At 49.6% G+C, this 17,616-nt stretch overlaps 8 protein-coding genes across 8 annotated transcripts; 4 read left to right on the top strand and 4 right to left on the bottom strand.

Moving 5' to 3' along the window:
- Positions 1–2,460: 2,460 nt before the first annotated feature.
- On the bottom strand, positions 2,461–3,384 carry ACHE_20862A (SUR7/PalI family protein; the record flags this gene model as incomplete). Its single annotated transcript, XM_043285212.1, has 4 exons — positions 2,461–2,707; positions 2,768–2,950; positions 3,012–3,309; positions 3,375–3,384. 4 exons carry the CDS (start codon positions 3,382–3,384, stop codon positions 2,461–2,463), a joined length of 738 nt encoding a protein of 245 aa, XP_043133926.1.
- Positions 3,385–4,886: 1,502 nt separating this feature from the next.
- ACHE_20863A (uncharacterized protein) lies at positions 4,887–6,662 on the bottom strand (the record flags this gene model as incomplete). The annotated part of the gene is made up of 1 exon (XM_043285213.1): positions 4,887–6,662. One exon carries the CDS (start codon positions 6,660–6,662, stop codon positions 4,887–4,889), a length of 1,776 nt encoding a protein of 591 aa, XP_043133927.1.
- Positions 6,663–7,015: 353 nt separating this feature from the next.
- ACHE_20864A (uncharacterized protein) lies at positions 7,016–9,298 on the bottom strand (the record flags this gene model as incomplete). Its single annotated transcript, XM_043285214.1, has 1 exon — positions 7,016–9,298. One exon carries the CDS (start codon positions 9,296–9,298, stop codon positions 7,016–7,018), a length of 2,283 nt encoding a protein of 760 aa, XP_043133928.1.
- A 643-nt stretch (positions 9,299–9,941) lies between these two features.
- Positions 9,942–11,133, top strand: ACHE_20865S (uncharacterized protein; the record flags this gene model as incomplete). Its single annotated transcript, XM_043285215.1, has 4 exons — positions 9,942–10,007; positions 10,073–10,258; positions 10,392–10,694; positions 10,753–11,133. The coding sequence occupies 4 exons, from the start codon at positions 9,942–9,944 to the stop codon at positions 11,131–11,133; spliced, it is 936 nt and encodes a 311-aa protein (XP_043133929.1).
- Positions 11,134–11,423: 290 nt separating this feature from the next.
- Positions 11,424–14,045, top strand: RSM22 (tRNA methyltransferase RSM22; the record flags this gene model as incomplete). Its single annotated transcript, XM_043285216.1, has 1 exon — positions 11,424–14,045. One exon carries the CDS (start codon positions 11,424–11,426, stop codon positions 14,043–14,045), a length of 2,622 nt encoding a protein of 873 aa, XP_043133930.1.
- A 538-nt stretch (positions 14,046–14,583) lies between these two features.
- Positions 14,584–15,153, bottom strand: ACHE_20867A (DASH complex subunit SPC19; the record flags this gene model as incomplete). Its single annotated transcript, XM_043285217.1, has 2 exons — positions 14,584–14,955; positions 15,016–15,153. 2 exons carry the CDS (start codon positions 15,151–15,153, stop codon positions 14,584–14,586), a joined length of 510 nt encoding a protein of 169 aa, XP_043133931.1.
- A 261-nt stretch (positions 15,154–15,414) lies between these two features.
- ACHE_20868S (F1F0 ATP synthase subunit i) lies at positions 15,415–15,762 on the top strand (the record flags this gene model as incomplete). The annotated part of the gene is made up of 3 exons (XM_043285218.1): positions 15,415–15,451; positions 15,541–15,570; positions 15,704–15,762. 3 exons carry the CDS (start codon positions 15,415–15,417, stop codon positions 15,760–15,762), a joined length of 126 nt encoding a protein of 41 aa, XP_043133932.1.
- Positions 15,763–16,604: 842 nt separating this feature from the next.
- On the top strand, positions 16,605–17,128 carry MRP2 (mitochondrial 37S ribosomal protein uS14m; the record flags this gene model as incomplete). The annotated part of the gene is made up of 3 exons (XM_043285220.1): positions 16,605–16,711; positions 16,802–16,973; positions 17,066–17,128. 3 exons carry the CDS (start codon positions 16,605–16,607, stop codon positions 17,126–17,128), a joined length of 342 nt encoding a protein of 113 aa, XP_043133933.1.
- Between the last annotated feature and the right edge of the window lie 488 nt (positions 17,129–17,616).

Raw genomic sequence — 17,616 nt, forward strand, 5'->3', positions numbered from 1 at the left:
TCCAGAAACACATGCGTGGTTATAGCTCTGGCTGGAAAAAGCATAAGGTACGAGGTGTTGCCGGTGTCGGCATTTTTATGGGTTCTGGTCGTTTTAGATTGGGCGTCAAATGCCCTACTTCCCTCAATCAACTGCGTGAATGCGGAAATATTTCCATTCATATAGGTTGTTTTGTCAAATATTTCTGTCTTCTAAGCTGTTTGGATTGGGAATCTTGGAGAAGGAGACGCGTAGAAAGGAGGCCCAAACAAGCGACCTTTATATGGAATCATCTTTCTTGAGTGCAGTCCCACACTCGAGGATCCACTGTTCCCAATGTTCGTTGTCTTTTCAGATATAAGATGTTTGGTCAGGCTCATGCAGGGTGCTTCAATTTCTGAAAGAGGTGCTGTTCAGGCCTAATAATGGTTGAGCTTCATATATCCAGACAGTTGCTAGTTATGTTGCAACGTCCTTCTCATGCATCTGCAAAGAAGCTAAATATATCTGAGCAGCATAGGCGTCCTCGGAGGTTTCCTTGGTTTGAGCAAAGACATACCCACGACCTCACCCCCTTGTCCCCATGGCAGAAATGGGGTCAATCATCACTTTTCTGGGACCACATATAATTTCTAGCGCTCCCTTCCTGTGACAATTGCTACATTCATAGAGTCTTGCGAACGCAGGAGCATCTGACACCGTACCAAGGACGGTATGAACTCAATATTCTTCCATATGACAAGACCAGCAAATTGCGTAAACGGCTACTGCGCTCGCCAGGTAATTTTTGCGCAAGAACATCTGGTGTATCTCCCAGAGGTACAGTCGCTCGTGAACATATCGGGAATTGCCCATTTGTCCATCTTGAGGATGTGCGGCAAGCCGCGCCTAATACGAGTATAAGTACATGCGAAGCAATTGAGAGTAACAAGACAGAAGCTTACCATAGCCCACTTGTATGTCCCCAGATAATAATCAAAACGGTTACTGAAGGCTCATCATTGGGTGCGACAATGTCGAGGCCGTGTTAGTAAGGTCAAGATGGAGGCTGTCGGAAGAACACATCAATAAGGACAAGGCCCACCAACTGCGTAGATGGGAGTTCATGTCCAGTTCTCGCAAGTCATTCGAGTCTTTTCATCGTGCACCGCGCAGTTCGTTCGTCAGATAACCAAAGTTTTCACCCAACTGAATGCTTTCAGACCTTCGAACATATTCGTATATTGCTGCGACTCGCGTATATAAATGCAACAGTCAAGCCCAGAGCTGGGAGAGCCAGTTCTTTTGTGACGGTGGTCAATGGTTAAAAGGTTTCCATGTCGTTAGATAATCGTAATGGCGTGGAATAGGATAGGTCTATCGAGATATATATATATCGATTTTGCTGCAAAGTCCACGTACTTCTTTGATAAAGCGATCTTTTTGTATAACTTGACACTCTCGTCGGTCTCAAGGTTCGACCTGTCTTCATGGAATACGAAGAGAGAAAGGATAGTTGATAGGCCGCACTAAGTCGTTTGAATTTGACCTGAAGAGGCCTCGTACGGTTTGTAGTGTGGACTGCAACTTGAGGATGAAATTCAAGTTCACCTTTCGGTGTTCTTCGGTTCGAATAGAATGGGAGTTACTGTTCTGAATAACTTGTGGTTGACGGTACATGTTAGAGACCCTTATGGGCACTCTATATGATAGGTCACATGCTATATAGTATACACCTCTAACGGAAGTTGTTAGCAAGATCAATAAGATCTAGTTAGCAGTAAATCCCAACCTGGATATGATAAGAATGACGGGGAGGTGATGTTCGATAGGGAAATGGCGGATGCCTGCAGGAGTTTCTTATTGAAAACTGATGCGCAGAAGAGAAAGGTCTAGAAGGTGTAGTCCATACAAAGAGTGCCTTCTTATTTGTCAGTAGTGGGATATATATTCACTACAAACACTGAAGTTGTATGTATCTAACGATAAAGGAATTCACCACCATGAATACACAGGTGATGAGCAGCATGGGCAGATCTAGGCATGTAAGATGGGAATGATCCTGGAATTCTAATAATACACCAGCTTTTATTGAAATATCAAATTAAGGGCACATTCAACTATTATATTACACTTATTATTAAGGTAAGTAGAAAACCAACTGAGAGATATCATGAAAATGTCGTCAAAAAATCAGCACAATAAAAGAAACACACACGCGACCGAGGAATCATCCCAAACCAATACATAATCGCGCAATAAAGGCACGGGCAGATTCAGGAAATGCGTTGGTGTCAACATCGTCTTAGGCACGAACTGCCAGACTGAACATGTTCCTTGCCATTCCAATTCCCTCCAGTATTATATAACGATGTTACCGCGACAGAACACGGTAAGATTAAGTAGTCTGAAGAAATCATAGTATCCGTAACAGTGTCGTTTTATGCGTGACGACTGACCAAATGCCACGGTGTTCCCGTCTACAGTAGCCGGACGAGTTCCTTAGACGTTTGTCTCCTTGTTGCTTCTCACGCTGGACGAGCGCTGAGAAGAGAAGAAGCCTCGCCGTCTTTGTTCCCGGCCACTGTAGCCGCCGTCTTCCCGCCTGAGACTTCCGCCCCAGAAGTAACACAAGGCGGAGAAGAAGAGCAGGACAACCGAAGCCCACATGAAACCGAAAGCCATGGGACCGACCTTGGAGGGCTGACCGTTACGGCTAAAGGCGTTGCGGCCTTGGACGAAGACACCACTGTTTCGCGTATCAGCAATCGCATCACATCATATCGTGAATTTACTTTTGAGTACTCACGTCATCATAGCGGTAGCTATGGTCTGGAATGTCAAGGCGATGTAGGCAAACACGCCAGAAACGTGGCCAACAACCCGAACGCACATAGCGATGAATCCCGTAAAGAAAGACAAAACGCCAAAGAACAAGGCGATGAGCATGAACGGGAAGATGAAGCGAGAAGTAACGAAGTAGTGGTTGTGGCTGTCAACAGTCAGATTCACCCACCATCAACAGCTTGCCATCGGGAAATGTTGTAACTTACTGTTGAACGAATCGAGACGGGACATTGACATCAGTGCCGAAGTTCCTGGGGCTCGCGGGGTCAAACGGAAAGTCGGGAGTATTCGATCCACAGTCATTCTTGCCATCAACAACAGGGCAAAGATTCCAGAGAGTCCATCTGGATGTCGCCGGAGCGCCTGGGATGTTGCTGGTGGCAGCTTCGAGGAAGTAGATCCTGTTCAGCGGGTTGCTGTTTTTTGTGCCTCCCAGGAATGTAAACCACATCAACAGAAGGCCGGAGGCCATCCAGAAGAGACCTGCGAAGCCTAATCCCGCTCCTAGAAGAAGTCAGTTTCTTATAACCCTTTTAATTCCTTGTGCTTGTTCGAAGGGAGATACATACTTCCCAACATTGTATGGTGGTAGCAAGTAATTCAGTATGACTATCAAAGACGATAGGAAGCAGACCAACGGTCAATTGCAGGTACAAGTAGCAGCTGATAGGAGCAAAGGAAGGGAGAAAAGAGGAAGAAAAAAGTTATTAGAGCAGCACGAGGGAGAAAGAAAAGCAAAGGTCAGGGCAGCATGGTGGTATTAAAGCGGATATCCGGAGATCCCGGCGCGGGCCCTCCTCCTGGGCTGTGAGTAGTGATATAATCGTGAGTGAGGCATCATCATCGTCGCTGGTAGGCTTCCCTGCTGAGTGGTTCCTCCTCTTTCTCGGGGGAAAATTGAAGTTTCTTCCTGGTGCTTCGGCTGTCCTATGCTTCCTTGACGTCATCATTGCATCCGGCCGCTTTGGGTTTAGCTCCGGAACGTGACCCACGCTAAACCCGATCGGGCCAACGAGGGCCTCGGTCCATGACGTCTGCTCTGCGGTCATCGCGACTCTGTCTTTTTTCCTCTCCGTCCAGAGTTTAACCACGGCTCTGACGTTGCACCACTAAGAATTTTTCTGCCTGACTTGGTGCAGGACTGACCAGGAACGCTGACTCGATGACCTTGGCTCACTACTGCGGGTGTCCCACCCATCGTCACTGATCGTCAAGCTACCGAGACCCCCCCCTCTATAGCAGTAGTGCTGCCACAGTATCTCATGATCTGCTCGGATGGCCCTTGCGCTCGGAACAAGCCTTATTGGGCTGCAACAACAGGATCCTTGCTCAATTGCCGAAACCTGCTGCCTGAACGAAACAAAACGAATAGAAGAGACGGAAGACATCAATCCAGTCAATTGACTTGATACCTATATTTGAGCACCGCCATTGCCATGTGTCCGGATGTTCCTTGTTGGAGCATTGGCCAGTGAGTGAATTTTGTATTCAGGCTCATAACAAGCCACAGCGCGGTGCACAGATACGGCATACGGAGTAAGGACAAATGTAGAGAGTAGAGCGCCACCATACCAGTCGAGTTTTGATTGGTCAATTCCGTCATAAAGTTAAGTAACACTTTAATTCCCAATAGTCAATTCCCTTGACTTTGACCGGATGAAGGGGGATGGAACCGGAGCCAAAAAGTGGCTGAGCGGCGTTGGACTTGTCCAACAGTGCATATGATAATGCAGGAAATATACTTGATCCTCACTCCTCAATTTTGAGAATGTGATCCACCTCGGTTTGTGCTCAAGAGACTTCAGGAATCCAGTTCCTCCCCCGGTTGTCATTACAATGCAGGGGCCATGGAGATCGGAAGATCCCCGATCCAGGCGACTGTTGCCGTTTCCCAGTTTGGTTCTCCACGGAGGCGGTCGCAGGGCGAAAATCATCCTAAAAGAATTTCAGGATATGTTCTAGAATGCAATGTTGACAAGTGGACTAACCGTACACCGTGCTTGTAGGCATGAGAAAAGGGCTCCTGAGATCTGGTGGTGCTTACAACCAACGTCACTATTGCTAGTAGACCATAAATCGGGTTATCCCGGTCCAGCTCGATCACCCGGCAGCATCGCATCCTTCAGCGCTGCTAGCACGGATGGGTCCAATCCCCAATCGCCAGTCCACTGATCCATCCGGGCGCCACTCTTGAAGTGTTCCGCCAAATGATCTGCCCTTGCAGACCATGTTTGGAAATCCGCACCACAGAATCCGCACCGGCTATGTACATTGTTAGACTCTGTCCGACAGACATCCACGTTGGGCAGTTTCGTGCAATGGTGAAATTTGCGTAGATGCTGCCAGAGGTGGTCTTTGCGACTGAACGTGCGCTCGGATTGGGGTCTTGTGGCGCAAACGTCGAACTCGTGTATCTCGATGTGGGACATCGATGGAGAGGGTGTGTTGCAGAATTTGCATGTTGGTTCTGCTTGTCGCTCGTTTATCCGCCAGGTCTCTGGAAGTTTTGGGGCACAGATCCAAGACACTAGCGATAAGTGCACGCTTTTTTCGTGTCTATTCCAGTCGTATTTCGTTGCGAATGTGTCAGTGCAAAATGTACACTGGTATCGACGCTCTTTTTGTGATGATTGGAGCCGCGTCCGTTTCTTTCGGGATCTATTGGATGATTTCCTAGAAATAAGCGGGAAAGGCATGCTCTCTCCGGAATGATAGCTCCATGCAGCACTGTCCGAGGATGCGTAGGAATTTCTACTCCCGACGCTGGACGCAGATGTGACATCGTCTGCGCTATGTTGAAAGATATCATCTCCCGCGTGCGAGTTATTCCAGCTTGACCGGGACATATCACCGGATGTTGATGCGATTGCGTTTTGAATGGCCGATTCAGGCACGGGCTCGTCCTCTGGTGGCGATTGCTGCCACCTCTCCAGAGGTGTCAACGATTCGGTCCCACTAGTCGGCATGGGTGAGCCAGCTCGGAAGACCTGGACTGGTCTGGAGAATTGCATTGTCTGCTTCTGACGTCTTCGTGCATTCGTGAACCAATCCGATACCTGCTTCCTGGTGAAGCCGGTCTCACGAGCAAGTTCGGCTTTTTGCTCATTAGAGGGATATGGGTATTCCTGGTGCTGGTAGTACCAGTCCCTCAGAATTTTCGCGCCTTTTCTCGAGAAATTCTGTCTATTAAGACCGGTGTTGCTTCGTGAGTAGCCATCATTATCCTTGGCATGATCGCCCGGTGCCTGTATCTGGTCAGGCTGTCCTTCGTCTGTTTGCTCCGTAACCCCATGGAGATGACCAAGGACTGGTGTCACAGTCTCGAACCCTGCTGGTTGGCGTTTTTCTCCCCGGGCGAGGCTGCATTCTCGGAAGAGCGCAACACAGCTGGAGCACGAAGTGACCGGGTTAGGATTCGCCGGTGTAGTCTGGATAATCAGGCATTGTAGCCGGTTCACTCTGCAATGGCTACAGGGTACAGGTGGACAATATGCACCATTCAACCAGAGACTGACATTGGTGAAATCGTTTGGTGTTTCATTATTGTCAAATTCAGTGAGCTCAGACAGCTGTTCTCCGACGGGAAAGTCGTAGCCAGTTATTTGTTCAAAGCCATTAGGGCCTTGGTGTGCTAGCAGCTCATTAAAGCCGAATGTAGAATTCCCAACGGAATCTACTTGGGGATCGAGTCCATTATGGTTGTCCCAAGACGCTGTTGGCTCGAGACCTGGTGTCCAGTCATTCCAAGCTATTCCATCGGAGGTCGGGAAGTGCTCCGTCGCCGGCGTCTCTAGCGCATTCTGGGCGTAATCGAATGGGGTGAACAGATCATCCAAGTGTTCAGCGTTGTTTTCCATTATCATAAAATCATTCCAGCAATATCAGTCGAAAGGAACAAAAATGGTAGAGAGCGCTGGCAGGTCTCTTAAGAGTATGGAGGCGATGTGGAGGCGATGGAGAATGACTTTTCCCGGGTGTGTCACCTGACCGAACCACGCCCTACCTTATTGGGTTCCATGAGAGGAGACAGTAGGATGTATTCTATCTGTTTGCTAATAAACCCTATTCTGTGCATTAATATAGGTTGTTCTACGAACGGTATGGGAGGAATGCACGGTTCGAGACCGTTAGACTATTGAGATATGCACAGACGGGACATGCAGAAAGTTAAATTTCCATTTTCTCTCTTCTAAGAATAAAATAAAACCAATTACTGGCAGAAATCTTTGGCCAGACCAGTAAGAACGTCTGTTACCTGTCTAATACTTTCCGCATCAACCCATTCCTCCTTCGCATGGAGACCCTCACCAGAAGGTCCGAAGACAATGGCCGGGGTGCCAGCCTGGGTGAGCAACGCCGCATCACACCAGATTGCCGCGCCCTCGACCGAAGGCAAATGTCCTAGCGACTTCGTCGCAAGATCAACCGTCTTCTGCACCAAAGGATGATCAGATGGGATCTTTTGGGTGGGACGAGAAATGGTGACCCGGGGGTCTGCGTATTTGAATTTTGGCGTTTCTTTCGCGATATTCGCCAGAATGGTCTGCATGTCACGAACAATAGATTCAGGTGTCTGTCCTGGGATCGTCCGAAATTCCACCGTGATGGTGCACTTTGCTGGATAAGAGGATGGCTCCTCGCCACCCTTGATTAGACCGCAGTGGAGAGATGCCGGGCCAAGCACATCGTCTACAGGAAGTTGACGTTGATAATTTTCTAAAGCAGTCAAGAAATGGCCGGCCAAGAGGATCGAATCGACTCCAGTAACAGGGTTCGAGCCGTGGCCAGCAACGCCGAGAATATCAATTTCCACCCAGAGGAATCCTTTGTGGGCAGGGACGATCGCACACATTGTTGGTTCAGGTATGATTGCACCATCTGCTTTCCATCCAGCCTCGATCAGGTCGCGAGTTCCCTGGGAAGCGTCTTCTTCATCGGAAACGGCAGCCAGAATCACATCGCCGCTAAGACTGTGCCCACTCTGCTTAATCGCAACCAAGGTTGATAGAGCCGCAGCTAGCCCGCCTTTCATATCCAAGCTACCGCGGCCAAATACAGCCGGATGGCCATTTTTCTCGCCCAAGTGACCAGACAGAGGCTCATGGTCGTAGCTGGCCAGACTGACAGTGTCCACATGGCCGTTGAGCATCAATGACTTGCCGCCACCGCTACCACGAAGGACACCAACGACGGAAGGGCGTCCGGACACAGTTTCAATACGGTGGGTTTCAATACCACGATGTGCAAGCCATGCTGAAATATAATCAACTATGCCTGCCTCACCAGCGCCATGTGCAGCAGAAAGAGTCACGTTCGAGGAGTCGATCCGAGTCAATGCTTGGGTGAGAGATATCGGGTCATTAATGGATACATCGTGAGGAATCGGATATGGTCGAGAGCCTTCGGTGCTTAGCAAAACCACGACTGAGTTGCTGTCCAGAATACGTGAACGTTCCTTCGATTCCGCGATTCGCCTCAATGCTGCAAGGCTTGCACTTCCACAAGGACCTGCAGCAATACTTTCGGACGCTAGGTATTGCACAGCACAGTGGCTTTCGTAGCAGGACACAGTCACGCTTGCATCTACGTGCCGACGCAGGTCGTTCCACGCGACGGGTGTAACGGTACCGCAGTTCAAGCCGTCCATGATTGTTGGTGTAGTTTCAACTGGCGTCATTCTGCCCGCCTTGAGACTTTGATATAGGCACGCCGCTGTGTCTGGCTCGACCGTAACCACCTTCGGGCCCTCAGGACGAGCCTTGAAGTGCTTGACGACAGCGTGGGCTAGAGATCCAACGCCGACAGGTGTAACCACAGTGGTGCTCTGAAGACCAATGTCGGCCAACTGTGAGTAGATTTCGGTCATCATAGTCGAATATCCGTCGACTATCCATGCCGGGATCTCCTCGTAGCCGTCGAACGAGGTATCCTGCACCAATATCCCACCATCCACGGTCTGGGATGTCCTAGCGGCTGTCTGTACTGCGCAATCATAGTCCGCTTGCACAACATGGACAGTGGCACCCTCACCGCTGATTAGGGCTTGGGTGTGAGTATCCATCGTATGTGGCACATAAATTTCGCATTTGATGGACAGCAGTTTTGCGATATATGCAACAGCCCGTCCATGGTTTCCGTCTGTCGCTGCAATTACAGCGAGCGGGCTCGACGCCGCCTTAACTCTCTCGATCAATTCGGTCCATGATATAGTCGGCGGGAGTCCAAGACGAGCTGTCAACGCGCGATATAGACCCCAAGATGCGCCGAGAACTTTGAATGAGGGAAGTCCAAATCTGTTGCTCTCGTTCTTGACGAGCACGGCACGAACACCAAGTTCTGTCGCTAGTTTAGGGATCGAGATGAGAGGCGTAGGTGAATATCCGGGGAGCTGTTGGTGTAGTTTTATCGCATCGTTATGTGAGGACGGACGAGGGTAATCAGCAACAGAGCTGTCATGATTGTTGAAAAAGACAGGTCTTCGCGCTTCGGACATTGTTGCACTTCAATTTTCAGGATAAAACAGCGGTTTTGCATTTACAAACATGTATTGTCTTTTTGACACGATGATATATTTATGTCGGCTATACACGCCCTCTGGCAACATCACACGCCCTCCGCGGACGTCTCCAATGCTGAGCCTAGAGCTAGCATAGACATCCGACCTCGGTCCATGCGGTCTCTCTCATAAGTTGATCTTTCTAATAATCGATCTTGTTCCGAAAATATAGCATAGCGTTCTGGATTTCTTGAAACCTGGAATGCGGACCTATGCAACAGGAAATTGATAGGCACCCGAAACTTGCTTGTATCGAAACCCATACGAACTGAATAGCGTCACTAACTAGCAACAGCTAGAATAAATAGGCGTACGCCTTATTTGCAAAGAAAATTTTGTTCTGTATCGTCAAAAGACTTGAGAATATTGAAGGCATTATCTGGTCTGGTAGGCGGTGGGGAAAGCGGTCAGTTTATTTATCTGTCCTATAGACGCCCATGATGATGCCGCGACGACATTTTGTTTCCGTAGCATTAAGGGGCCTTGTGTTATTTCATTGATTTGAATCCAATTCCAAGCAGATTGAGGGAATACCTTTTACTCGCCGTAGCAGTCGCCTTACATTGATAAATCAGCTATCATGGCCACTTGGGCATATCCACCGCTACCTCCGGAGCAGCTGGAGCATGAGGCAGATCGCGCATTGGTAAGATAGGACCTATCGTCAAGCCATGTGTTGAGACGGTCCACTAATTGAAATTTATGGCCTAGGAAAGGGAACTAGAGTGGCTTTTGCGTTCCCTACAAGACTCACTCGCTTCCTTGAGAGAAGGTCTCCGTGACTGTGCTGCACTGTTAGCTCCGAAGGAACCAGGTTCAACATTGGTCTTGTCATCGCTACGGTCTGAAAATGTAAAAGGCTTTGTGACAAGAGTCGGGACAAAGATTGTGAAAGGGGTACGTCTTCAGGCGAATTACATCCTCTCTGGTGCTTGTGCATCGGCATCCATCTTTCGGAAACGAACAACTGCTTCTAGCCGGCCCAATGCGAATCGTGGATAGAGATACTAAAGTAGTGTTAATCAATTAGGATATTCAACTTCGCTTGAGCTCCCTTCCCTCGTCCCGTGGCGCAGCAGGTACACGACTATGTCTATCAACTGTTCCCACCGCCCCAGAACTCATGCTCGGCCAAATGGTTGCTGTCAGAAATTCGGTCAACCAATGCCTCGATATAGTCGACGTTAGCACCTGGACTGGGGACCCGTTGAATGCCACTTTCATCTACAGTCAACTGCACCTTTTGCATGAGACGATCACGGAAGCGCGGCAGATGCTGAAAGGCGAAGATGATATCAAGGGCAAGTGGTGGGAGACAAGCGCAGATGAGGATGTGAGTGCCCAATTAATTAATCTCGGCTCGTCAGCGATAACTGATCTGGTTGATATAGATGTTCGATCCCCCATTACCGCCCTACCTCTCGTTCCACCTCTCTATTGCCGATTCGGCTCTTCTTCTATGCCTGAGGACTTTGGAAACTACTGCAACTGCACATGCGCCAACGGCCTTTGCTTCTGACATTTCATTAACTGGGTTCAACATACGAGACCGACTCTTCGGGGCTAGGCAACGCCCTCATGACGAGGCAAACGACCTGTTTACATGGAAGGGGGAGGAAGTGAGGGTCAAAGAAAAGATTCGCGTAGAGAGCCAGGACCCTAGTCTGATGGCAGTAATGGCCAAATTGACTGCGCTTGAACATGAAGTGATGAAATGGATGTCTGCCCTGAAGGTACTTATGGGCAACGACGACACGGAAAGCGAGGTATAGATTTTCTCCTCACCTGCAATATTAATGAATATAAGCGAAACATAGCATAGGGCATAGCAGCATAGCATATCAACAGCATTGTAGATCTATGTCGCCCCCAGATACCTCTCATTGGTAGCCAGAGATCCATTGAGCTTAGATAAGATATCAAAAAATTCAACAACCAATAAAAGGTTACGAATTTCCGATAGGCGCATGCCTTGTCCAACAATTCTTCGAGTGGCAATCAGATTCTTCCCACTTGTCCGCTCGTTTTCCTTTGCTTCTGGTGCTTGTGGAAGGGGCCGAGAATGTTTCCAAGATATCCAGCTACCAGGGCCAGCCGGTCGTGCTCGAGCGGATTTCGATTTGTTGCCAATTCTCCGCGACAATTCCGCCGCGGAACAGCAAGCTTCACAAACAATAAACTTCCCACCCGACAGTCATTATCGTCAAATGTGTCTTCGAACTCTTCAGTCCCTCGTTTCGAACAATGGCAAGCTGGAAAGAGGCTAGCGTCAACTGCAGCAGCTGCAGCACCCGGAGAACCTATGGAGACGGCCCATCAAGGGAATCGCAAAGATGAGATCTACGGCTTGATCGACAAAATCAATGAGACAGATGGGGAGCTAGCTGAGCTCATGGAGGATCTGGGGATTTCAAATGAGTATTTTGGAGCTCTCAGTGTCGACGGTCCGGGGTTAGATCATGCGTTCAGTCAGACTATCGGCCATCGAGACGAACAAGCGCTGGAATCGCGAGTCCGGACGGCGAGACAAGAATATGGCGATGAGCTACCGGAGAATCATTTGAACGCCACGGAGCTGAGACTGTACATTCAATTATATGGCGAGCCAATAGGTCGAGCGAAAGAGTTGGAAGTCGAGGAAAAGGTCGATGAGGAGCCCGACAGGCTATACCGTGAGGATGGAGAGGGTGGATGGGAGGAAGTTGAAGTCGAGCCGGAAGAAGGGTCAGACGAGCCAGAAGTAGTCTATGACATGGAAGTCGGTCCGCCAGTGAAGGAGACCATCTCAATGCAGCGGACGAGGGAGGTGGCCGAACAGCTTGGTGGAGAGATCATGCTGGAGGAATTCCAGGACGAGGCATTTCCGGATTCTACGCCACGTCTACACCCTCTCACGATCGAAGGGAAATTCGCGACACATCCCAAAACCGTGAATATGCCAAGGGATAGCATGACTATCCCCATCAGTGCTGTCCTTTCCAACTTTTCCAACAGACACATTGCGGATATTGCGCATCGTACTTTTGGTGGGAGATTGCTTCCTCATTCTACAACAACGCTCCCTCCACGCGCGCAGGTGCCCCAACAGCCGATCCCGTTGCAGGCTTCCCAGCGTCATATGGGTGAGATGGAGGCAAATGCATACATCGCCGCTCTCTATCCTGGGATGTACGCATCTGCGCTAAGTACGTTGGTGGAAATTCGCAAGCGCCTGGGAACGAATTGGATACGCTGTCTAATGACACAAGACGGTGGGCCGAATGTGCTCGATGCGGGTGGCGGAGGTGCAGGTATTCTAGCTTGGAGAGATGTTCTCCGCGCTGAATGGGACGCCATGTACCCTGATCGCCCTAATACAGAGCCTGTCCTTTTGGGTAGGTCAACAGTGGTTGCTGGATCTGAATCCCTTCAAGCACGTGCGAGTCTTATGTTGGAGGATACAACTTTCCTCCCACGACTTCCGGACTATGTTCATGCGCGTGAGAAGCCTACTTTGGATGACGAGAGAACCCCAAGAAGGAAGCAGTACGATATCATCATCGCGCCTCACACTTTGATGGAAATTGATGAGGAATATTTGAGGAAGCAACACGTTGAGAACTTGTGGGCTCTCCTCAACCCCAACGGCGGTGTACTGATTCTCCTCGAAAAGGGCCGCCAAAAAGGCTTTGAGGCTATCGCCGGTGCCCGCGAAATGCTACTTAACCGCTACATCTCCAGCCCCGGGTCTACAGAGTACGACAACACGCTGGACTCCCCCGATGACAGCACCAGAGTTCAAAAGGAAACCGGAATGATCATTGCCCCTTGCACAAACCACGAGAAGTGCCCGATGTACAATGGTCCGGGTCACAACAAGGGCCGCAAGGACTACTGCCACTTCGAACAACGATACATCCGACCACCCTTTCTGCAGCGCATCATAGGAGCCAAGGACCGCAACCATGAGGATGTCCAATTTAGCTACGTTGCCGTGCAGCGTGGTAAGGACATGCGCCAGAGCGACGGAATAGTCCAGGGTCCCCAGGCCGTGGAGGCCGCTTTCGCTGGCTATGAAGACCTTTACGACATGACCGCCGAAGAGAACCTCCCTGAAGAGGACCTGGAAAGCGCCGAAACTGAACCTGAAGCTTCTGCGGCGTCATCCGCACCACAGGACGCGAATGCCACTGCGACCGAACAGACCTCACCAGGACCAACCGAACCCTTCCACACCCTCTCTCTGCCTCGCGTCATCTACCCACCCCTAAAACGTCGCGGCCACGTCGTCTTCGACTTCTGCACGCCAGCAGGCCAAATTGAGCGCTGGACCGTTCCTCGCTCATTCAGCCGTCAAGCATACAAAGACGCGCGCAAAGCCCGATGGGGTGACCTCTGGGCTCTCGGCGCAAAGACACGTATCCCCCGGAAAGTCATTCTGGGCGACAAGCACGGCGAAGGAAAGAAGGAGCGGTTAGCGAAGCGAGCTGCTGCGAAGGAAGCGATGCGCGAGGAAGAGGAAGGCTTTGGTGAGGATGAAGACTCGGAGCAAGGTCCTTCGAAGAAATTGCCGGATTTGCCGGTCCCAACCAAAAAGAAGGGAGTGACGGTGCCTAGTTGGAAGAAGCATGCGGATAAGAAGACGCTGAGACAGGCTTCGAAGAAGCGTTCTATTGTTCAGTTGGCGGATGATAACTGGCAGTGATTTACTTGGCAATATTGGGTTGGGAAAGGCAAATGATGATTTACGAGCAGTTTGGCGCATTGTGTTGGGGTTTATCAGCATACCGGTCTAGCATTGGGTTTGTATATTATCTGTACGATAAGTCGATTCTGTTGGGATAAGTCTACTGTAAATAGAGATCTTCGCTCAGATGGCAATCCCATTTCCATTTGCATCATGTATTCAGGACATTGTTTCCATGATCTCGTAAGACATCTCTTTAGGATGTAGCACCGTGAGGACGAGCTTTTGTCAAGCACCTACACACACCGTCCCGTTGAGATGGTATGCGGTAGTCCTTCCATAGGTGCGATCAATTAGGAAGATCCCTGCCCCTCGTCTTGTCAGACTAATAATCTCAAAGGAAGCCGCTGTTATCTGGACGCGCGTAGATGCTAGCTTCGAACCGGTGCCAACCGAGCAAGGAAACGAGAAGATGGCGCCACAAGTTCGTCTGAGCGCACCAGCCATGATTGGAAACGAAGCATTGGACAATATGTCCATGTATTCGTCGCATGTCTCAATGCGGCGCGGCCATACTCTTCCTTAACTGCCGCTCCCGCTGTCTCCCCTGCAACTCCAACCTCTCAACAGCATACTGCAACCGTTCCTTTTTCTGGATCAATCGTCTCAACTCAATTGCCTTTGCTGCATTGCCTTGTCGACTGCGAAGAGCATTGCTCTGGCTGCGACTTGTTGAGGACTGACGGGGCTCGTCGGAGAGTCTTCCCTCTTGGAGTTCGCATTTAGCTCGTAGACCTTGCTCGCGACGTGAGAGCTTTTCCACGTGGTTGGAGGCGAGGGATAGTAGGTGGGCAATGCTGGGGGTGATTTCGTCGAGGAGGGATTGTTGGGCTTCGCGCAGGGTGGGTTCCGGCAGGAGTTCGAAGTGCTGTTATTGAATTCGTTAAGCAATGTTTTAAGAGTTGCGCGGGTTGTTTCGAATACTTACTCGTGTGCTTTGCAGGACTTTGCAAAGTCGGGGAAAGTCGTTAACACCAGAGTCCAATGTATTAATGGAAGAATCGAGAAGCTGGAGAGAAGATTGAAGTGAGGAAACGGACGAGGCGAGAGATGCAGGAGCAGTCATGGTGAGAATTCTAGAGGATATCCCCAATACTAAATGGTCTATCTTCAATCAAAATCGAGCCTTGACGCCATTATTGTTATTTACAGCGGCAGAGGGGCTCGCTTAAAGCGGCATGAGGCGGTGAGGCTAAAGCGGCGCGGGTCGGACCTCCGGACAAACCTCGTCGCTCTTCGTCCAACCGTCCTCTTAGCCGCATCATAAACGCTCCTCCCCAAGACAAAAAAAAAAAAGACATTGTCTCGACAGAAAACCTCTATCACCATGTCTCTCCTTGGAAAGAAGTTCCCGGCGCCTGTCGGTAAGTTATTCAGGTTCCTTTTCCCCTCCGCGCCTGTGCGCTGCGTTCCGATGGGAGTTAGAGACTGACTACTTTGTGCTCATTTATAGCCAAGCCCATGGCTCCCTTCTTTGCTGCCGGTATGTTGTGATTATTTACCCGTTATTCTTCGAGGGGGATGGCCATTGGAGATATCGGATGGGAATACTGGATATACTGCTCAATCGGAGTGAGCATCTGCGGGGACACACGGTTCTGACATGCGGGTTCTAGGTGTTGTCATCCTCTACGGCATTAACTCTCTCGCCAACACTCTGTCGCAGAGTGAGTGACTCCAATTAGACCCCGTCTTCTTTCGAGCAAGCTCTCCAAGATCCTTCCCATGACTGGTTGAAGAAGACGGTTACGATGTGACCATCGCTAACTCTCCAACCAGCCGACGAGTTCAAGAACGACCCCCGCAACCCCAACGCCGGCAAGAAGCACTAAATTAGTCAACTTGGTGATACCTTGATGATGGAGGAATGAAAATGGTTGTGGGTGGCTTGATGCCCGGATTGCTGTTTCGCGTTTGTCTACATATTGCGGGCAGTTACTCTGTACAAGCATAGATAGTCCTGTAATGGACATGTTGATGAATTGACATTGTACCACTACCGTTTTCTATGCCATTCAGTTTCTTTGCCTTGTGCGACACTTGATTTATGCCAGTACCTCGGTAATGCTCGAGATTGTGCGCCTTGACGATAGACTACAACTAGGGCAATATATAGGGTGATTCATTTGCTCGTTTTATCATCGAGGTGCCCTTCTGGTAGAAAGGTTTCAGTCCTCATCGCAATTTGTATGACAATCCGAAAGAGCCGATAACGGAAGTATTGGCTTCTCATGCACCTAAAGTACCACAACGACTACATTCTAGGTGCTCAAAAGAAAAACACGTCCGCCGGTTCAATTGCGAGCAACTAATTTAGCAGCAATTCCATGTCATAACTTCCTACGTAGAACAGTGGAACTACGTAGAACTATGTTGTACAGTAGTGAATGGAACCAGTGGCATATGTACCCGCCCTAGTCCCGATCAGGAAAGCGACTTTTCTCTCCGCCGGGCAAACTTCAACTTCCATTTCGCCTTTGCGCCGACAACCTCAACACAGACGAACACCACACCATCATGTCGCAATTCAGAGCAAAGAGACTAGATCTCGGCGGTTTTATCAACGCCCGTGTGGTCCGCGACCACACCAAGCGCAAGGTGTACGAGCAGTACGAGCCCGAGCGGTATGTCCTTATTCTCCCCGCAGAACCACAACATATTATCCTTGAGGATAATTGGGATGGAAGAGGCTAACTGTTTTCTTGCGAGCATAGTCAAGCTCTCCGCTACATCATTCGCAACACTACCCTTCCCCAGCGTGCCCGTGCCCAGGCTCAGCTCCAGCTTTCCCAGATGCACGCCTACACGCGGCCGACGCAGATCAAGAACCGATGTGTAGCAGGTGGAATTGCTAGGAGTGTCATCCGGGACTTTAGAATTGCTAGAGTGAGTTTTCCTTTCTCGTGGACTGCCTGTGATGGCGGACTCTGGCCTCTGGGGCTTTGGGAACGGCTCAGCTAACGTCCTGGGTTTTACAGTACCAATTCCGTCAACAAGCACTGGCCGGTGAGCTTCCGGGTGTCAAGAAGGCGAGTTGGTAAAAAGAAATATTATGTTTATTATATTACGATGGTGATCGGGCAACACGATTGGGTCGACCGGTTTCGCACAAAAGGCGTTTTTTTTTTATCCGTTTATACCTTATGAGAAGTGTACAATAGGTCATGAAATTGATGGGATTTACAATGGACCTTGGAGATATTCTGCTTTCTGGCCTGTGTTGGAAAAGCGTACTTCTGATAGAAGTCGACTCGCATACTGGGGCAAACAGACTATGGAGTATGGATACTTCAGCAAACAAACTGTTTCCACCTGACAACTTCACTTTCAGGTAAAAGTTGATAGATTCAATCGACATTCACTACTGGCAATGTGTTGCCGCAAACTTGCAGTTGCGTCTTTTCTTTTTCTTCTTTACCCTTATCCTCTTCACCCTTTTCATCCCTCTAACTCCCTCTTCCATCTTTATATCTTCCCACTTCTTCAAATCCCAAGAGCAGAGCAAATAGAAACAATACCAGCTGCCTTC

The sequence above is a fragment of the Aspergillus chevalieri genome, chromosome 2, assembly GCF_016861735.1.
Source record: "Aspergillus chevalieri M1 DNA, chromosome 2, nearly complete sequence".
Taxonomy (NCBI): Eukaryota; Fungi; Ascomycota; class Eurotiomycetes; order Eurotiales; family Aspergillaceae; genus Aspergillus; species Aspergillus chevalieri.